The 21,878-nt window shown below is 45.9% G+C and overlaps 1 protein-coding gene across 1 annotated transcript; it reads right to left on the bottom strand.

The window, feature by feature from the left end:
- Window positions 1-456: 456 nt before the first annotated feature.
- Window positions 457-21,035, bottom strand: PTGER4 (prostaglandin E receptor 4). The gene is made up of 2 exons (XM_066618252.1): window positions 19,563-21,035; window positions 457-4,625 (listed from the first exon to the last, which is right to left on the bottom strand). Exons 1-2 carry the CDS (start codon window positions 20,391-20,393, stop codon window positions 4,038-4,040), a joined length of 1,419 nt encoding a protein of 472 aa, XP_066474349.1. The 5' UTR covers window positions 20,394-21,035; the 3' UTR covers window positions 457-4,037.
- Between the last annotated feature and the right edge of the window lie 843 nt (window positions 21,036-21,878).

Below are 21,878 nucleotides of genomic sequence, written 5' to 3'. Positions count from 1 at the left end.
CCGTCACTTATTCCAACTCAGTGACTTGAGGGGAGTGACTCAAAAAGTGACTATGGACTTAAAAATGGCTTTGAGTCCCTATCTTTTAGTGTGTGTGTTCTTGCTTACTTTTTTCCCATTGCTTCTTGCGGGCAATCCAGAAGCCGGTATTCAGAAGGATGGCAGCAGCAGTAGTAGTAGGAAGGTAATGTTTTGTTCCCTTACCTTGGGGTTGCATCAGTGCTGGAAAGTCGGATAGGATTTGGCCCTAAGTTGATATTGTGAACACTGACTAGCAGAGGATCTCTGGTGGTTTGGACAGGAGTTCAGTCCTATCTGGTGATAATCAAGGATTGAACCTAGAAGCATCTGCTGGCAAAGCACATGCTCTTCCATTGTTGCTGGGACAAGGTATTTGAACGGTCAGGTCTGCAAATGAATCCACAGAAACACACACAATGAAATCTGAACTCCAACGGCATGTCTGCATTTAATTGTGATTTCCAAAAGTGATTGGTGCCGGTACAAACAGTTTCTTAGAACGTATCACCAACATTCAGGCTCAGAACTGAACCCCAACAGAAAGTAATTCACACAAAAACACGTTAAGCAACAAAACATGCTTAATATTTTCCTTGATAAAAATTAGACCTCCAAAGATCTGAACAGCATAACACCAACACAAAATCGAACCCTTCAACCATGGCACACAAATGCAAACATTCCTTCGGGCTTCTGGTTAGCTGTTGTTTGGAGTGAGGTGAAGTCTTAAGGCAAACCATCCCTGATATCCTCATTTATTACTTGTTCTAAAGCAGGGGTGCCCAATCCCCGGCCCCGGGGCCACTTGCAGCCCTCAGGGCCTCCCAATGCGGCCCTCAGGTAGCCCTCAGTCTCCAATGAGCCTCTGGCCATCCTGAGATTTGTTGGAGCCCACACTGGCCCGACGCAACTGCTCTCAGCATGATGGCCAACTGTTCGACCTTTCACGTGACCTGTGGGACGAGGGCTCCCTCCACTGCTTGCTGTTTCACACCTGTGATGCAGCAGTGGCAGCAAAGGAAAGGCCAGCCTTGCTTTGTGCAAGGCCTTTTATAGGGCTCGAGCTACTGCAAGACCTGCATTCATTCATACAAGTTCATCTTTAATATATTCATTTATGTAAACTTATGTAAATTTATTCAAATTTTAAATGTAAATTATTTTTTCCCCTGGCCCCCGACAGTGTCAGAGATGATGTGGCCCTCCTGCCAAAAACTTTGGACACCCCTGTTCTAAAGCAACCTGCTGCTTTGTTGGGGGTCCAAAAACAACCACTATTGGAGGATTGGAGGGCCCAATCCTATCCAACTTTCCAGCACTGGTGCAGCCAATGGAGCCCCAAGGTAAGGGAACAAATGTTCCCATACCTTGAGGAGGCCTTGGTGACTGCTTCCGCAGCACAGGAAGCAGTGCATACCCTATTGGCACAGCAATAATTGGCACAGTGCATACCCTATTGGCATTAGAAAATTGGATAGGATTGGGCCCTGAGTCTTTTATCCCATGTGCATTAGTGTAAATTTTACCTAGTCGATCAAATGAACAGCATAAACTGAGCTGAGCATTTACTTAGCAGAAGGGCTGAAAAGGTCACAACGAGGGCTGCACCTTGATCAAAGAAATTCAATTGATTAATGAATTGATTAAATCTGCAAACATTTGCACATCAGCAAAAAAAGACAACGGGTTGTACAATAACCTGAACTTGCTTACATCTATATGCCTACAAGGAGAAGGCAGTTTTTGTAATTCTCCCTTCTTTGGTAGCTCTTCCCTACACTGCATTCCCTATTAATCCAGAGGATTAATGTGACCCCCTCCCCACAGGAGTGGATTTGGGGGGATCATTAGGCATAGTTGTAAGGAGGAGGGGAGAAGTCCTCTCTTGGGAACTTCCTTTTGTACATGATTTACAGCTCAATCCTATGCATGCCTATTTAGAAGTAAATCCCATTGTGTTAAATGGGGCCTTCTCCCAGGAAAAGTGTGCATAGGACTGCAGCCTTAATCAATTAAGGGCGCGATCCTAACCAACTTTCCAGCACTGACTTAGCTGCCATGCAGTCCCAAGTTAAGGTAACAAACATGCCCTCACCTTGAGGAGGCCTCCTTGACTGCCTCCCCACTATGGATAAGGTGCATGCCACATTGGCACAGTTATGTCAATGCTGGAAAGTTGGTTAGGATTGTGTCCTAAATGTAGTAGACCCATCTCAACAGCTTTGGTTATACGTCTGGACATGATCTCACCCTTCAACTGATTTTCACTGTAGACCACTGAATCCCAAATAATGACCATACCTGAGTTCATTCACAAATACTCTGCTCATAAACATGCACTGAAACAGTTCTGCTCTAGCTCCTAGGTTGATGATTGCTTTCCCTGTGCTTGATAATCTCTTGCACATATGTATTAGCCTTAACTATTTTCCATCTATGGGAAATGGAAAGTTGTTGCTCAGTTTAAGTGGTTGGCAGCTGTAAGCAGAGCACATTTGCACAATGAACAACATTGGAAAAAAACATTCCATTAGGATTTCTTAAAACTGGTATGTACAGCCAGTAACTCTGCCATGACCATCTCCATAAAGCAAGGGAGAGTGATGGCAGCTCATGGCCTGGCTCTATGAACTCATGCCTCCAACGTTTATACCACTGGCCCTTTTCTGAGCTGCGTCAAATGCACAGAGTGCAGATGGAACTGGCTGCGTGTAGGGAGGTCCTAATTCATAGTTCCTCCAAGCAATCCTGGATTAGGAGTCCACTGATGGCTGTGCAGACTGATCCTAAAATGACAATCCTATGCATATTTGATAGACGTTTAATCCCACTGCACTTGCAGAGGTTTGCTTCCAAGCAACCATGGTTCAGACTGGGCTGCAAAATGGGCGTTAGCTCATGCTTCAACGTGTAAGAATTCACACTGTATCATCAAGGCTGCAATCCTACACACTCATCTGGGAGTAAGCCGCATTGAACACAGTGGACTTACTACCAAGTAAATATGCACAGGAACAGGCTGCATGAATGTTCACTGGACCGTTAGCTTAAGTAGGCACAGTCAAAGACATTCAAGGCAGGCAGACTGCTTTCCTTCTCAAGCAATAGCTCTGCTTTAGCCCACTGAGTTGTGTCTCTGAAAGATGAGTCTAGTGGAAAATTATCTATCAGCAGGCATTCAAAGGAGAAGAGGGCTGGCAACATTATTTTTTCATATATATATATTAAGAATAAACCTTCTCATAGAGAAGAATACAGAATTTTTAAATACATTCAGTCACAAAATATATACAGCCAGAGAAATTCACATTTTTCACACCAAGGGGAGATTTTTTAAATGGTGTTTTTCATGGGTGAACTTGCAGAAGTCATTCTACGCAGTCACCAGGAACCTGCTTTAGGCTTTAGTGGTCTCTTATTAAGTAATAATGGAGGGGAAAGGACAAGGGGATAAATATGCTTCCATCTCATCTGGAGGGGAGAAAAAAATGGAAATTCGTTCCAACTCTGGATTTCAGGGAAGCAGTTCTATATCACAGGGCAAGGCAAGGCAAACAGCAGCAGTAATTCTCACCCCCTTTACATTCATCTGTTATATTGGCAGGTCTGATGGCAGTCAATGGCAGTTGTGCAGTCCTTAGTTGCTTGCAAGAAATGTGACAAACAAGCTCTGCCTTGGGACCCAGTTCCATCTTTTTTCTCTTTACAGGATATATAGTACACTTAGAGTGTAAAGATCTAGGAGCCAAGAAGCTAGAGTGCTTAAAGCCACCCCTTGCGGCTGCCATTTTGAATTTCGCATGCAAAACTGCATCTCACATTTTGCATCGCTTGGAAGGTACTCATTTTCTATCCACCATTCTCCAAATGGCTACCTGATCCCGTTAGACCGGGAAAACGAAAAGGCATGGGAGCCTTGGGCACTCCTCAGTCAAGACAAGAGGATGTGCCCTTGTCTGATACGTCTACTGAAGCAGCTCCTCAAGGGTCACCTGTGACCAAGTTCCTTCCATGGCTTATATACACTTCTCCGATAAGTTCAGGGTCTCACTGGGGAAGGTGACCTGAAGACAGCTGCTCTTGGGAGCAGTGCTGACCCCACCAGCGGGCCGGAGTTCATTCATTGAAAATGTGCTCTCAGAGTCCTGTCCCTGCGAAGATTCTGAGGTGTTTGAGCTCCTCAGTGTTCTTATGGACGTAGTGTCTGAGCAGGCCAGATGACTGTTGGCTCCTGGCAACAGCCGACTGCCCCCAGCACCACCTTCGCTGGGCTCCAGGGGATATAAGAGAGTCTGCGAAGTGCTGCTGATCTCCCTCAGCTCTCGGGAGATGAAGGAGGGAGAATGGCTGGCAGTGGCAGAAGAGGCCCGGCGGCCATCTGTGCAGTTGTTGCCTGAGTGCTGCCAATGGGCACCTCCGATGCGGCAGAAGAGACACTTGACCTTCTCGATAGCTTTGCTGAGCACCGTCTTGCGGAGCAGGATGTACACCCACGGATCCAGGATAGGGTTCACCGAGGCGATGCGGATGGCCTGAAGGTCAGGGTTTTGCCGAATATCCTTTACTGAAGGTGGCTGGTACAGTTGGTTCACGAAGACACGCACCTACAAGAGAGGAGGGGGAAAATAAGGTTAGCCATGTAACTTGGTGACTGAAGGTCAGGGTGACATTTCAAACCAAAAAGCTGGCTTAGCAACTACATGTGACAACAGGAAGGACAGTGGCTTGATGTGATGTCAGAAGGGAGCTATTTTTGGGGTGAGAAACATTTCCAGCAAGTTGATCTCACCTAGAAAACAAAACCCTTTTCTCCTTCTGTTATTTCAACCAGAAGTGGATTTGTGGCTCAATAACCTTTCCATGGATCATCTCTGATATGCCTGAGCTCTCCGGCCTCAGGTGTCTGGACTTTTGCTCATTCATTTAGAGCATTCAACTGTGCATCACAGAGGTTTGGAAAGGTGATTGTTGTCTCTTTTATTTTTTTTAAAGAGGCAACTCTTCTGTTCCTTGTACAACCAAATCTGCTATTAACTGTTCTGGGTGTGTTTGAGATACAGAATGTGGCCTTGAGTCATTCTGGGAGATCTAGCCAATCACCACATACTTTCCTTCAGCCAGGCTCTCATAAAGGCACATTTCAAAACAAAATTGGACCCAACTTTCACCCTCCCAGGCAAACTCTCTTACAGGAACAAGCCTGGAACTGCAGGCTCTTTGAGGTTAGAAGTAACTTTTGCTGGTATCTTCCAAGCCCTGAGTATTCAAGGAAATGCTTTAATACCTGCCATGTTTTGCCTGTAGTAGCTTGCTAGCACTTATTTTGCTTAAAGACAGCTTGTCTGGCATGAATTTTGTCTTTTTTTAATAAATTAAAAAAAAACTTGGGATGATGAATGGCACTGAATCATGCTGTTGACATCTTCCATGTGAATCTAGCCTGTCCTATTTATACTGCATTACACAAATGCTGGCTGGGATCCCACTAAAAATGAAGTTGTACAAGCACAACGCATGCACAGGACCTTTAGTGGTGTTCATAGGACTTCATAGCTCATACCCAGCTCATTTCTGGTAACTAGCCACAGTAAGCCAAAGTTAATCACAAGACCCATTGGTTTGAAGATGAGAGTCTAGCATGGGAACATGGGAGACTCAGTCAAACACTTCAGTTGAAATCAAAGAGACTTTAATAAGCTAAGTCGGGCTAGACTGCACACCAAAAACAACTGCATTCCTTGCTCTGGTACTGAGTTGCTACAGAGGCATCGTGGCTGAACTTTGAATTGGGAAGTCCCTGGTTGGAATCTTGCCTCTGCCATTAATTCACTTTGGAAGGAGCTCTCAGTGACACAGAGCACATATTTTGCCTGCAGAAGGTCCTAGATTCAGTTGCTGATATTCCCCAGAAAGGGTGGGAAAGACATCTCTTTATCCAAATCACTGGACAGTCACTGTCAGATACTGAAGTAGAAAGATCAATGGTCTGCCGCTGTATAAGGGAGCTTTTGGAGTGTACCTGTTCATGAAATGCAAACTACTCAGTCCCTGCAACAGCCTGCTGTCTGTAAAATGGGGATGATAGTGCTGGCCCACTTTACAGGACTGCTGTTAGGGTTGATAAGAAAAGCTTTGAACACACAGAAAGGGATATGCAGCTGCTAAATAGTATTAAGTCATTGTTATTAAGTAGGACTGGCAGCAACTGTTACCCTGCACATGCCCAACCTTGTCTGATCTTGGAAGCTACACAGGGTCAGGCCTGGTTAGTACTTGGATGGGAGACCGCCTGAGAATACCAGGTGCTGTAGGCTTATACCATAGTCTTTCGAGACTGAAGGTTGCCAACCACCATTTAAGTAGGACTGCAAGCTTTGTATGGACATCTGTAAGGTCTTAGGGTGCAATCCTAACCTACTTTCCTGCACCAATATAATAATAATATAATAATAATAATATAATATACAGTATTTATATACCGCCTTTCTTGGTCTTTATTCAAGACTTTATTCAAGGCGGTTTACACAGGCAGGCTTATTAAATCCACGCAGGGATTTTTACAAATTGAAAGAAGGTTCTCTCTTTCAAGAACCACCACATTCGAGCTGTTACACTCCGATCTGGTTTAACATTCTGGCCTCCATCCTCCCACGCTCCGAGCAGATGGAACAGCTCAGCTGCAGCTTGTCAGCTGCTTCAAGGTCGCACGGTGCCGGTGGCCTCGAACCGGCGACCTTGTGGATGTTAATTTTCAGGCAAATGGAGGCTCTACCCTCTAGACCAGACCTCCTGCCAATATAAAGGTGATACAACTTCAAGGTAAGGGAACAAACACTGCTATACCTTGAGCAGTGCTTTTTTTGTGAAAAAAAGGTGCAGGAACTCACAACTTGTTAATCTTTTATTTATTTATTTATTTATTTACCATTTTTATTGGAGAAATAAAATATTTTTATGTGCTTCCCCCCTAAAGATGAACTTACCTCTGAGTAGACATGCATAGGATTGGGCTGTCAATCTCCACATCCCCTTCCCCCTAGCTACTTTTCCTACACATGGGGAAAAATACTGTACAGGAGCACTTGTAGCATGTAGTATGTAGTGTGGCACTACTTCGAGGAGAGGAAGCAGTGAATGGATTCCAAAAAATGGCTTACATGAGTTCCTTGTAGTAAAATTACTCTAAGCAACTGTGGGAGTAAGAACAAAAAAGGAATTCTTACATGAGAGGAGCCCTTAGGTGCACATAGAAACAGCTACTTTTGCAAACAAGTAATTAAATATGGTTTAATTCAGGTATCAGAATACTCTGTGTCTTTGGGAAGGTGCTTGGCATGCAATTGTATGTTCTCTGCTGCCCTGAGCTGCTGCTGTGCATTGCTGGAGAGGAGCTGCAAACGCTGGCTGGCAGAGGGCATACTTGTGGGGGAAGGACGAGGAAGATCTCTGGCAAGGCTGGACAGCATGTTGTACACATGTAGAATCCCTTTTCATCTGCCCTTAGCATGTGAAAACGGGTGCAGATATATATCTCTGCCAGGATTAAGAGCCCAATCCTAGGTATGTCTACTCTGAAGTAAGTCTTGTTCTAGTCAATGGAGCTTACTCCCAGGAAAGTGCCTAGGATTACAGCCTAAGAGCCCAATCCTATGCATGTCTACTCAGAAGTCCACTTTAGTGAATGGGGCTTACTGTGGATAGGATGGCAGCCTTAGAGTCCAGTCCTGTGCCTGTCTATTCTGCCTCTGTTTTGCTCCCCGCCCTCCTGGAATGCCTCCGAAGGGGAGGGGCAGGAACTCCGTCCCCCTGCGTTCCATTAGAAAAAAAGCCCTGACCTTGAGGAGGCCTCCGTGCCTGCCCCCCCCCCCAGCTGCAGGATGCAGCATATGCCCTACTGGCACAGCTATGCCAGTGTAGGAAAGTGGGTTAGGATTGTGTCCTTAGTTGATTAATCAATGGGTATCAATCTATGGGGTTCCAAATTAAGGCCACACTTGGGTGAAGGCTGAATTGTTAGAGACTATTTTGGATGTGGTCTATGACTGTTATACACAAATGAAAAAGAACAGACGAGCCATCTAACAATGGCAGGTAGCTTTTGTTTATTTTGGTTTTGTACATTATCATACACTTCCTTGAATATGTCAAAAAGACTCCTATCCAGAGCTACTGGCAATCTGCAAGTACTCACAGCATCACCTTATACAGCAAAGACAATCCCCTCTCCTGTAGCTTCGACTATCCATCTAAAGTAGAGCGCTATGGAAGTCAGAAGCTGGCACCCTGCGATTTATCCACAGCAGGTCCTTACACACACAAACACACACACCAGTTTTCCTTCTTCTGATTTTTGTTCTGTGGATCAACTACCAGAGGACAGGAGAAGAGAGAGAGAGTTGAATTCCATTGGTTTTCTGACCACAAGATGGCACTGCTAATACATTTTTGACAATTCCAGTCTCTTGTTTATGGCAATTTCAGAAACCAAGCTGGGAAAGAGAGAGTTTAGTTGCTATTGGATTGAACTGGCCAACACTGAAAGTTGGCCTAAAATAGGATTAGCAACAGCAGCAAAAGAAAAACAAAATGGTGAAGACTTTGAACTGCCAACTTCAGGTTAGAGTTCCAAAGTCAAATGGGATGCATAAAACACCACCACAAAACAGTTAACGATTTAGGAGTTTTAAACTTTTGTTTATCCTCCACCCTTGTTCATGCAGTTTTTTCCTCTCCCAACAACTCTCTTGAGATAGAAACTGGCCCAGGATTACCCATGAACTTTCTGGCTTTGTGGGGATTTGAACCTGGAATTCCCTGTCTATAACGCAACACTCTTACCACTACACCTTACTGGCACTCAGCTCTTTTGATTGAGAGCTCACCACATTTGTAAACCCCTGCTGAGTAAGAGGCACTTTTCAAGTGGATGCTCCTCTTTTATTTAGCCGGGGGAGAGTTACTGGCCCTCCTCACCCCAGCAGTGTCTTTTCTAGTGACTGCCTGGCTGGTGTTCTTTTGCATCTTTTTAGATTGTGAGCCCTGTTGTGACAGGGAGCCATGAGTTGTTTGATTTTTCTCTGTAAACCGCTTTGTCAACTTTTTGTTGAAAAGCGGTATATAAATAATAATAATAGCAGCCTAGGTCAGTGGTTCCCAAGATGTAAGTTTTAGGAATTCCTTATCAGGAGTTCTTCAGTGAGAAGATCAACTTTGGCGACCAACTTTTCCTGGAGGCCAGCTTACCCCAACACTACTGATCTACGTCAGCAATTTCCAGTTGCAGGTGGGGTCAGGTGTGTTCTAGGGAGCACTCAAAATCCATATGAGATGATGGAGAGGTTTGCCAGGCCAGTGGCCCCCCCATAAGCAGAGGTCTGCTCTTCAGCATGCAAATAGTGAAGGGATTCCAGGGCAAATGCTCAGGAATTCCTAGGGTGGCAAGTTGATGTGGAAAGGCAGAAAGTTATGTGGGGATTGGCGGGGATAAGGAGGATGACTTCTGGTAGCCAGAGTCAAAATGTGTATTGGGGCAGGGTGAAGTCAACAGTTGTGAACATGGGAGGGCTACAGGGAGAGGTTATGGAATGTGCTGGTGCACTAAGTATGCCTAGCTGTATGCCTAGCTTTTCCCATGTCCCCACTCTCCCACTCCATCTTAAAATAACCCCTCCCCCACTGCCCATCTTGTTATTTTGAAATGGTGTATAGAAGACAGTTTTGATCACTTCCTGAAAGAACGGCATGAGGAAGAATTGCAATACTTAAAACATGTTGGGCAACTATCTTCTCTGCCCCACGAGGCTGTTCCTGTCATGGCAGTTCTGCCCCCAAGCACATGTACCTATTTGGAAACATTAATCTCACCCACACATGTTATATTTTTAGGTGGATGGGTACAACACATACACAATGAATAGCCAGTATGTTCTTATGAGATGCCAAGGCCTTACTCCTTAGCACTGTTCTTGAATGCCAAACACAGTCTGAAGAAGCTGATCAGAATTCCTGACTGTACAGATGTGGGAGATTCCCCCCCCCACACACACACACTGACAACTGCATCAGTGTGGTCGGTCCTTTAATCCTCTTGACTTTACAGGGTGACTCCCAGAGAAGTGCAGCAGTCATGGTTGATGTTCCATGCACAAGAGAACAGCATGTCCATTACACCTAAAAGAGTTCTGATGTAGGAACCACTTTGGGAAAAATATGAATGAGTATCTAGCGGTTAAAATTCCAATGAAACCGGCACGGAATGCCAGAGACAAGTTAACAAAAGCAGCAACCACCAAAGTGGCCATCTCACTCTTCCCCTTTTATTTTTTAAAATCACAAATCCAGATTATCATTTATTTACTGCATCTTGTTTCTGATGTCTGTCAGCAATGACAATCTTTTCCAAGCAGTGAAAGGACTGTGTAGTTCAGAATCTGTCATTCTGACTTCCCTGCCAGATAAATAAAAGGTCCACCCAACTTGGGTTTTCTATCAGAGCTGGTGCTGTAAAGGCACTCATTTTAAGCAATGAGTTACCTTTTCCAATTTTCAACTATCAACGTAACAGCAGGTTAGTGGGTAGATCTGGGTTTCCAGCAGCTAACAGAAAATGGGCAGTGTCACTTAAGATGCTATTCTGAAGTTTGTATCAAGAGTAGCAGATTTTGGAAACACAGTTCAAGGCTTTCTCTGACAGCACCAAGCCTATGCATATCTACCCAGAAGTAAGCCCCATTAAATTCAATGGGATTTATTCCTAGGTAAGTCTGTACAGGCTTTTTGGGTAGAAGTTTTGCCTCCCTGCAATAGGCAAAGGCTTTAGCTGCTGCAAAGAAGCCTCTATAATAAGAAAGTTGTTATAAACCTTTATAAAAGCGTCCAATAAATACATCCAATAAATAAATAAAAAGATGTTGCATTCAAGTTGTGCCAAAGGGATACACAGCACTGTATCCCTTGCAAAAATCTTGCTTCCGTTTTGCACTCCCCCCCTGTTTTGCACTCCCCCCCCCTTCCATTCTGTCCCCAGTAGGCTTGCTCCACAGTTTACTTGGAACTTGTCCTCAGCCAACTAGGCAGGCAGGTGGGGAAGGCTCCACTCCCTCCCACCCTGGAATGCTCTCAGATGGTCATTCTCCTTGGGAGTGTACCAGCTGTGCTGGCTTCTGGGGGAGAGGATGGGGCACTTCCTTGTCCCTCCCTATCCCAGCAGCCAGTAGGGGGTTCAGCCTAAAAGGAAATCTCAAGTCATGTGTTGGTTCTAGATTTTCTAAACTCTATACATGGCACATGCATGGGGTTAAGTAGATCTCAGATCACTGTGGACCTTTAGGCTACTATGAGTCCTGAGGAAGCCATGCAGTGAATGGGCAGGGTAGCCCCCCCCCCAGCAGCATAGTTACAGGGGGCAGTCCACATTGCAGAGAGTTCAACTGTTATCCTGCACATTCCCGATCTTGTCTGATCTTGGAAGCTAAGCAGAGTCAGGCCTGGTTACTAACTGGATGGGAGACCGCCTGGGAATAACTGTAGGCTTATACCATAGTCTTGAGACTGAAAGTTGCCAACCAACCACATTGCAAATGCCACAATGTGCCATGTAAGTGGCCCCTCCCACTCGCCGTTGGAGCAGCAATGGCACTGCCCAGAATGGAACTGATGGCGAGTAGGAGGGGCCCCTTGCATGGCATGTTGCAGAGCCTGCAGTACTTACCACATCACCACCCCCTGCAGCTACTCCACTGGGTGCCCTATGTAATTTCACCCTCTGACATTTCCACGGAATCACATACTTGGTGTATCACCAAAAAAAGGGAGAATAACCTCCCAACTGCTTTTCTTTTCATGGGGGAAAAGAGATGGAGACCCCACAAACAGGTCCATGCAATCATGTAGGCTCATATATGATGTGATACCTCTGCACAAGTGCAAGAGAACTTGCTTGAGTACACTGCCAGTGGAAAGTCTGCAAACTGGGAGAAGACTCCTAACTCCCGCCAAGGTGTTACAATGCTGTATGAAGGCAGGCATCATGTGACGTTAAGGGTTATTTTTTAACTTCTGACTAACTGTAAACATAATATGTGCCTTCTCATAAATTATCCCTTTATAGGCTACATCCCAAAACAAACAAAGGAGTAGCCTTCCATCGAGTCTTTGCCTGTCCTCATAAATTTCCTTTTATCACATACCAATACATTGCTATATATAGCCAGTCAGTTAATATTATGCAAGAACCTGAATCCCCCAAGTAGCCTTTGCCCAGGAAAAATAAAAGGCCTATATCTCATTTAGCATGTTAGGGGGGTTGAAAATGAGCATGTGTGCGGGACGAATAGCGGCATGGGCAGGCTCCTCCCCATTACCTACACAGATTCATTGCATCTCTAAGGTTATATATAGAATAACCCTTGAACCAGGGTGGGATCTCTATGCACTTTGCAATGGGTGCTCATGAGTCAAGGGAGGTGCCTGCGGCTATGATGTCATCTCCCCAACCCCATACATCCATATGAGGTTGGCTTCTTCCAGGTCAGACCATTGGTTCATCAAGGTCAGTACTGTCTCAATCGATTGACAGCAGCTGTCTGGGGTTGAAGGGGTATTTCTCAACCCTACCTGGACATGTGAAAGGCTGAGCCTCCTGCATGGGAGGGGTACATGCAAGAACTTCCTACATCCAAAGCAGGTATTCTGATCATAGCCTAACTGTGTAAGCTTGGAAAAGGCTTACAGCTCTGCAGGGCTCTGAAATCTAACCTGTCATCTTCTCCATGCCGGCTAAGAGTAATCCTTGTTTCAAGAGCCCAGGTTCATCCCTTCTACTAACTTATGCGTGGAAACACACACAGGTGGATAGAAGTCACCCCACCCACTGCACTGCACTTCCTGTCCTTGCACTGAGTGGATACAGATTGCAAGACAGCAAGAAAGGCTTCTCTTATTTTTTATTTGGAAGGAGTCAGAAATTGGTGACACAGGGACAGCCAACTCATTTTGAGTGCTGGATCTTTTACAGCACTAAGCCTTCTACTCAGGAGTAAGTGCAACTGAGCTCAATGAATCTTACTCCCAAGTAGGTGTGTATGGCAGCACTTCAAGTGTGTATTTTCAATGTTTTCCTTTTAATGGCACACTGACCTCTATGGTCTTCGCCTCTTGTGATGTCACTTCTGAAAGACTTGTCTGGGTTCTGCAGCTCTGCTTCTAGGGCAACTGGCTGTAGTAATGAATTGTCTGGCTATCTTCAAAATGGACAGACAATTGGTTACTAAGAAGGTTGCCCTAGAAAAACTGCCACATAACCTGAAATACCTTTTTCAGCTATTTTCAGCTGTGCTCCATACTCTGGCGGCACACCTATGGACCTTTCAACGCACACCAATGTGCAACCGCACACTGGTTGAAAATTGCTGGTGTACAGGATCTCAGCCTTAAAGAAACTCAGTGTAAAGAGCAGAGAGAAAATAAATTCTCCATATGAAATGGGGTTGGTGGGACTCTTCTCACCAAGCACTGATCAACAGGCCCATGACTAGGTGATGCCTCTACTTAGGGTGGCCTGTGCAATCACTTTCTTTTTGTGGTTAAGTTGGGTTGGCTTGCTTAAGAAAGAAGAGATGGAAAAAGTAAGAGAAGGAAAAAGACAGGCGCATAGTAAAACACTAAAACTGGGTCTCGTGATAGGGTGTCATGAGATGAAAGATTACAGCATTCATCAAGCACAGATAAAGCAAATCACAGAGCACTGTTTGATCAAATCCTTCTGTCATCCAGGCCTTATTGTGAGCAGGGCCCAGCCTGAGAACATGTGAAGGAAGGTTAGCCCATTTAAACACACCTGCCATGACAGACAAAGAGCTCAAAGAGAGATGCTTCCCCTATAACTGCCTTTTCCATACTGTAAGAAGTGGTAGCCCTTGCATTTCTGCCATGCAATGCTGCATTTCTGCTACCGGCTCCAGGATTATTTTGAATCTCAGTGTGGTCGCAGCCCTGTGAATAGCAGGCATTGCTTTTGAGCCTTTCACCCACACTAGTGCAGAACCCTCATCATTCCACATGCATAGTTGAGATTCAGGGTAATGGCTTCTGGGTTAGAGGACACGATTTCTGGCAGGCTCCATCCACAACATCTCTTAGACATGAAGCATCAATACCAATGAACAGTCAATAGCCCTTCACAGGGAAAACAAGCAGTGTAAATCACTGAGCCTTGGCTGGAGATGACGACTAATAGCTTGGCAGAGGATCAAATCTGTATCTTCAGATGCAAGCTCCCACTTGATATTCTAGGCCTGCACAATTACACTTCTCCACTGAGGCACAATCAGTAGACAGAGTGTGTGACTTGGGCTAAAAGGACCCGAGTTCAAATTCTTGCTCAGTCGTAAAGCTTACTGGATCACCTTGCACCACTCACTGCCTCTCATCCTGACTTATGACATAGAATTGTTGAGGTGTGATGAGACAGAGAGAGAGCAGGGGGTGAGGGAACCGTGTCTGTAGCCATGGCTTCTTAGAAGAAGGGCATTATACAAATACTATAAGTCACATTTTTTAAACTGTTGGAGACTTGGGGTACAATGCTAAACAGGTCTACTCAGAAGTAAGTCTTATTGTGGTCAATGGGACTTACTCCCAGGAAAGTGAGGTTAGGATTACAGCCTTGGCCTCCCATAGCAAAGCACTCCAAAAAAGGAGACTACAGTATATTTGTTCTTGGCGTATTAAATCAGCCTCTTTAGTTTTACTATTTCCACTTCAGTCTGAGTGTAGTTTCAGAGTCTTCATCCAATATTTGACAATCTATGTACATTTAAAACACACGTGCACAAGTGAGATGCTTTTGTTTGATCAGGTGCTTTCTCACTGCTGCTACAGCACAGTTTCTGCTGTTTACTTCTAAAAAAAAGTCCCACCATGTTCAGTGGGTCTGACCTTCAGGTAAGCATGTAAAGTGAATGCCATCCTAGTTTGTTCCAGTCCTCTGTCACATCTCTGTTAATTAATTTGACTCCTTCATTGCTTAGGTAACTACAGAATTAAAAATACTGGATGCTGAATTGCAGGTACCTTCCACTAATTAAATAGACTTTCCACTTAGCTTAGGTTCATATCCATGAACCAGTTTTAATTTCAAGGTATAACTTGGAGTGATAAGTTTTAGTTAGCTATTTCCCATACACTAAAAAAATGTTTGAAAAGTGCAGGTCACTGAATTTTCTTTTACTACCCTTGTGAAAGTGAAGCAGACTTTTCTGTGGGTTTCTCCTTTACTGAATAAGAAGTTTTACAAGATTTATAGCTACATAGATCCCACAATGCCTGCTTCACTCACCAGCAAAGCCACAGACACTTAAACTACATATGAAGGACAAAAGTAGATTGTCCTTTTGAACCAGAAATATTTGTGGTCATATGAATCATCCTGAGTGGCCTTAAGCAAGTCACTTTCTTTTCACTCAGCCAACCTCGCAGGGTCGTTGTGAGAACAAAACAGATAGACCTGTGTATTGGATGCCACTGCAATACATAAATAAGCAATGAAGTAAACTCAGCTCTAAGCTAATTTCCTTTGCAATTGACACATAATTTAATTGTTGAAATCCTAAGCATCTTGAGAAGGAGGTAAAACCAGCATTTAACTGCCTTGGGATCCACTACTAACTCCTGCCCCCCGTATCCATGTGTGTCCATTTGTAACTCATACACACACCCCTACTATTACCACCACCATCCAGGATAACTCCTTATGCATCTGATGAAGTGGACTGTAGTCCACAAAATCTTGTGCCATAATAAAATTCTTAGTTTTTAATATGCTACAGGACATGGGCAGCCCAATCCTAAATAAATTCCCCTTTGCTGATGCAGTGGGGCTGGCATGGGCTACACTGCATCCCATGGGGGAATTAAGGTTGCTGGAGGTCTCCTTGGGGTTGTGGACATTTGGGGGGGGGAGTCCAAGGGTAACTAGAATGCCAGTTGCAAGGGGGTGGCCGCAAGATGCAAGTGTCTTGTGTGCTCCTTGAGGCATCTGGTGGGCTGCTGTGAGATACAAGAAGCTGGACTAGACGGGCCCTGGACCTGATTCATCAGGTCCTTTTTATGTTCTTATATTCTTAAACCCCAGCAGCCTGCAATGGGGCAACTCAGACCTGCAGTGATCTGTGTGGGCAGATCAGATCGGGAAAGGGCTGCCAATCTCACCCAATCCAGGGACCACTACACCCACCCCTACCCATTGCTGCCTTCCTCCCGCCCCATTCTGCCCCTCCCCCACCCTGCCTTACTAGCTCTGGCTCTCCCGCCAGCGCAGTTCTTTGAGCCATCACAAAGTGCTTTATGAAACATTTGCTACAGCATGAAAGCCTGGCACGCTGATGGAACATGCTGCTGAAGGAACACATGATTTTCTTACTTTTGACATCAACCGCTGTTTCCAATGACAATCTGGATGATGACCATTTCCTATTTCAAAATCTTGTATGGACATAAAAAGAACACTGGACCACACCAAAGTTCCATCTAGCCCAGATCCTGCTTCCCACAGTAACGCTACCTGAGCATCCTGGTACAGTACTGTTCAATGGAGAGTCACTCTTTGCCCGTCAGCTACTTCAGACACAGAATCTCCAATGCTGCCCGTAAATTTTTAGTAATGCAGTTCTCTTCACGGAACTAGGCAATTCTTTCTGGGAAAAAGATCTACAGTTTCTGTCTCTTAGGCAACTGAACATCCGAGTTCTGCCTTGCTAGTCATGAATTTCTTTGAAAGCAGCTTTTCGGAAGACTGGGCAAAACGTTTATGCAGCCCAGTGTGGTACTGTACCCCTTCAGACAGAAGGTGGGCTAATCACATTTTTGCTGCACATACACACCAAAAGTTTCTTCCATAAAGTAAACCAGCACATCAGGGGAGGAACATCTAGCATCAAATTTTACTCTACAAAGAGAGCTTTTATATGGGTGAGCTTTCAAATATATAACCCTCCACTGGTAGTCTGACATTCAGGATTCTGGCATCTCACTCTGCAGGTGTGTGATGGCTCTAATAAGGCTATCTCGGAATGGAATGGAATAATTTACCTGCTGGGATTATTGACTTGTGCTTAGACTATGTTCAGATAGGGAAGCAGGAATTCCAGTTAACACTGACCTATACATATGCAGCAATACTTAAACATTTAGGTTATTATTAGGTTATGGCGGGGTGCTGATTAATTATCAGAGTAACAACAATAACAATACAAAAAAATATATAAAGTCCACTGTGCTTTCATCCAAGAATATGTAAGTCTTTGCGCACAGATTCCCTCTCTCTACTAAATGCTGACACATAATATATGTGCACCATCTCTCATTAGAGAAGGCATCTTGGTCTTAATGAGCTCCAAGTTTCAGGGCTGTCTGAAAGGAGGCCATATGGAGCTAAAAATACGTGTGAATGAAAAAGCGTCTATTTTGCAACAGGACCTTAAACAGGGAATTCACCCCATATCTTTCACTGATGATGCATACTTTTAATACCTAAACAGTGAGGATTTCCGTGTAGAGAAAACTATCATGTGTAAGGCTGCCTTCACTGCAGTCACTGTAAGCAATGCCATGCAGGAAGGTGTACAGTTACATACCACAAAGCACAAGCTGGACAACTTGAAGGTGCATTTTTACCCCAGTTCAGGTACACACCACTGGATTATGCTAGTTATGTCGCAAAACTGGCCTGACTTGTAGAATTATCCCATTTAACTGAACAGCTCTTCAATTATGAGGTTCTCTAGTTTTGGTACACCTTAGGAAGCTGTTTTCAGAATGACTCTCGCCTACACAAACCTCCATGGCGCAAAGCTGGATTCTCAACCCATCTCTCTAACAACAATCGCTTAGTTCCCAGGACAAAAAGGCGGGGTGATGGCAAGCATGCGCTACTTGTTCAATACCTCCAGAAAAAAAAAAAGAGTAATTTGCCATGTTTTGGCAAATGGTAAGTTTTACAACAAGAAGCAAGTCCCAGCTAAGCCCACAACTGGATTTTTCTTCCTCCTTCCCTGGAGTCAAAAGGGAAAAAGAAGAAGTGCTAAATGCAGGACACTAATTAAAGGTTGCTTTTGCAGTGGGTAGAGGTGGGCCCTGTACCTCCTGCAATTGAGCACAAGGCAGTTCTGCAAAGGGAAACAGGATCCACCCATGTATTTAAAGAAGCCAGTTTAATGCTCTCTCTGTATTTCTCAGGTCTTTGAATGCAGGGACTCTCTCCGAAAAATCAGGAGCAGCTCCTGCCGTGTCCTGATGAATGTGAGGCAACAACTCAGCTGTAAATGTTTCAACCTAAAGCCTCCCTCCAAAAGTATTCATGCAACATTATAGACCACGGAGTGATTTTTTAAACGTACAGCCTTTTATTCTCTGGTGCTTGAATGTCTGCAAACTTCACACTAGTCCTATCAACATCTAGAAATGCACTCAACATCCAGGCCTGGTGCAAAGCCTCACAGAGTTCCAGTAGATCTTCGGTTAGCAGTATCTTGACTGACCAGTGCGAGTGTCTATGAAACCTGACGAAAGCAGTGAGGTGACATTTTTCAAGATTGCTCAGCCTGCCACAACCCCGTTAAAACTGCTGTATGATATGCACTTGCCTGGAGAATAAGCTCCACTGAACAAAGTAGAGTTCACTTCCAAGTAACCCATAAGATCATGCTACGTTTGGATTTAAGGCTGCAAATTGATGCACTCTGACCTGAGACTAAACATGCAAAAGGCTGCAAGTTCATCCTCTGAATATAGGTCACAGTGCACAATCTTAAACATGCTTTAAATATCCCATGGGTGGGGATGCTCAAATATCTGGGGCAGCCATTTTCAACCACTGTGCCATGGCACACTTGTGTTGTGAATGGCCTGCAGTTGTGAATGGTCTGCAGGTGTGCCGCAGGAGTATGGGAGAGGGTCGTTAATTAGTAGGGCCATTGGGGGGGGGTGTGAGCCCCCCACCAACAGCATGCTGTGCCTTGTCAAAAACTGATGGTGTACCTTGACAATTTTAGCACCTTGTCAGTGTGCTGTGAAATGAAAAAGATTGAAAATAACTGATCTGGGGAGCTACTGACTTTTAATGGGACCGAAAGGACATTCTTGCACAGTAGCCTCTTGGCTTTGCATGGATATCACCTGTAAGGTGAAAGTCATACCTACATTGGCTAGAATGTCTGTTAGATTCCTCTTCTACATCACATGCTGAGTTAACAGCAGTAAACGGTGTATCACCAATAGCAAGAGAGTAGTTCAAAGTTCTTAGTTTCCTGTGTGCAAACAATCATAGCCTTATCTGTCTATTACTAAAACAGTGTAAAAAAAAAAAGAAAAAAGAAAAAAGAAGGCTGGGACAGTCTTGGTTCTCTCTCTTTTTTCTGAAGAAAAATCACATGCATGGAAATCATGTCAACAAGAGCCTCACTTTCCAGCCAACCTTGCACAGAGGAAAATCACAGTAGCAATGATGACACTGGAAGGAAACGGGGTCGGCCAGCATTACTCACCACGAGAGGAATGGAGCAGATCAGCACCACCAAGGATGTGGCAATGAGCAAGATGACCATCTGGATCTCTGCCCCAGCCATGCGTCGGAAGCTTCTGCGCCGGCGAAAGTCTGACAAGCGGCTTGTGGCAGTGTCTGTCCCCAAGGAGGTGCGGCGCATGAACTGGCGGTGCATGCGGATCAAGGCCATGCACACCAAGATGTTGGAGACCACGGTCACCATGATTAAGAAGGAGCTGAAGCCGGCGTACATGTAGGAGTAGGCGGCATGGGTAGAATCATTAGTCCGCCAGTCTATGAAGCACCACGTCTGGGGGTACTGCAGGGTGGTGCTACCCAGACCCATACTGGGCAGGGCACAGAAGAGGACATTGGAAACGTAGATGGCAAAGAGGGTGAGCCCTGCCAGCTTCTTATCCACATAATGGTTATAGAAGTAGGCATGGTTGATGGCCAGGTACCTCTCTATGGACATAGCACAGATGATGCTGAGTCCAGACAGGCCGAAGAAGAGGAGGATGAAGGAGCTATATTCGCACAGCGCCTCACCCCCCGGCCACTGGTTCTTCAGGTATGTGGCTATCGTAACCGGACTCACCAGACAGGTGCCCAGGAGGTCTGTGACGGCCAGTCCACACACCAGCGTGTAGAAGGTGGTCTCTTTCTGCTCCTTCCTGGACTTGCACAGCACCACGATGGCAATGAGGTTGCCCACCACACCGAAGATGAACATGACGGCAGGGATGGTGGGGGGCTTGCTGCTCAAGGTGGGCCCCCCAGTCCCACTGGAGGAGCCGTTGATCGAAGTGATCATGATGTGGTCGAAGGACATGGCGACAGCTGCGAGGAGGACCCAGCGGGGTATGTGTTTGTGGTTCAAAAGTCAAAGGTGCCACAATTCAACCAAATTCAAACGGAAAAAAGAAATCCAAATGGAGGAGAACAAAAATGTCTGCATTTCAAAGCTACAGCAGGGGCAGGTGCTGGGGAGGGGGCAGGCAGTGGCAAGTGCCTATTGGGGGCAAACCCCCTAAAATACAGCACACACCCCTAGCACATACGTGTCTTCAGGCTTGGGAGTCCAGGGTGGGTTTTCCCAGCTTCCTCTAACTTTCTGTGCTGGCTTTTGGCAAGGAGTCTTGGGTCCCTCTCAAAGTTCAGCTTGCAAAGGGCTCCCTCCCCACGCCTCAGGGGCACTTTCCATCCCCTGGGCCAGCCCAGCCGGCTCTGATCCTGGTCCTTCTGACCAGAGGCAACAACATCCAGCGATCCCCCCGTTTCCAAAGGCGGAGTGGCAACCTTGTTGCTGGTGGTGGTCCAGGGGCTGCTGATCAGAGCCTTGTGCCTGGAGACGTCTCGGGCTCGGCAGAGGCTCTTCGACCTGCGCTTCCCATGCAGCGGAGCCGGCCGGCTGGCAGGAGGGTGATGATCGCTGCCCTGCCCGCGCCACCATGTGCGCCTGCCTGCCTGCCTGCCTGCCTGCCTGCCCGCCCGGGGATGAGTCACGCACCCTGGGCAACTTCTCTCCTTCAAGCTTCTTGGACTGGGGAGGCTCCGCCCCTGCCGGCCTCTCATTGGCCCGGCCGCGGGAGGACGAGCCCCGTGGAACCCACAGCTCTGGCTTGCCCTGCAGGCGGCGCTCGGAATGTTCGGATGCTGCTCCTTCCCCGCTCCCCGCGCGTAGAAATCTAACCTCTCAGGGTGCGGGGCTCCGCTTCATTTCCACGCGGTTTCTCTGAATTGCCTGCCTGCCTTCCACCCAAGCCTGGACACCACCGGGAGGAGCGATTAAAGCGCTGCAGGGGTGCATTGAGCTGAACTGCTGCTGCGCCCCGGCGGCTGCCCAGCTGGTTGCGCACCACTGACGCCACGAGCAGCTGGATGATCTGTCGCTTGCCAGCAGGACAACCGGAGGGATGACACCGGATCCGATGCGGAGTAAAGCCCCCTTTACACATCACGCAGCAGAAGTAAGATTTTCCTGAGCTCTGCTGCCTCACAGCCCAAGCCTATGCGTGTCTACTCAAGAGTAAGTCCCATTATAGTCAATGGGGTTTACTGCCAGGTAAGTGTGGATAGGATTGCAGCCTAGGAGCCCAATCCTATGCATGTCTACTGAGCAGTCAGTTCCATAGTCAGTGGGGCTTACTCCCAGGTAAGGGTAGATACAATTGCAGCCTAGAAGCCCAATGCTATGCATGTCTACTCAGAAGTAAGTTTCACTATAGTCAATGGGCCTAACTTCCAGGTAAGTGTGGATAGGATTGCAGCCTAGGAGCCCAATCCTTTGCATGTCTACTCAGAAGTCAGTTCCATT

This window comes from Tiliqua scincoides, chromosome 2 (assembly GCF_035046505.1).
Source record: "Tiliqua scincoides isolate rTilSci1 chromosome 2, rTilSci1.hap2, whole genome shotgun sequence".
Taxonomy (NCBI): Eukaryota; Metazoa; Chordata; class Lepidosauria; order Squamata; family Scincidae; genus Tiliqua; species Tiliqua scincoides.
This window is presented reverse-complemented; position numbering and strand designations above follow the sequence as displayed.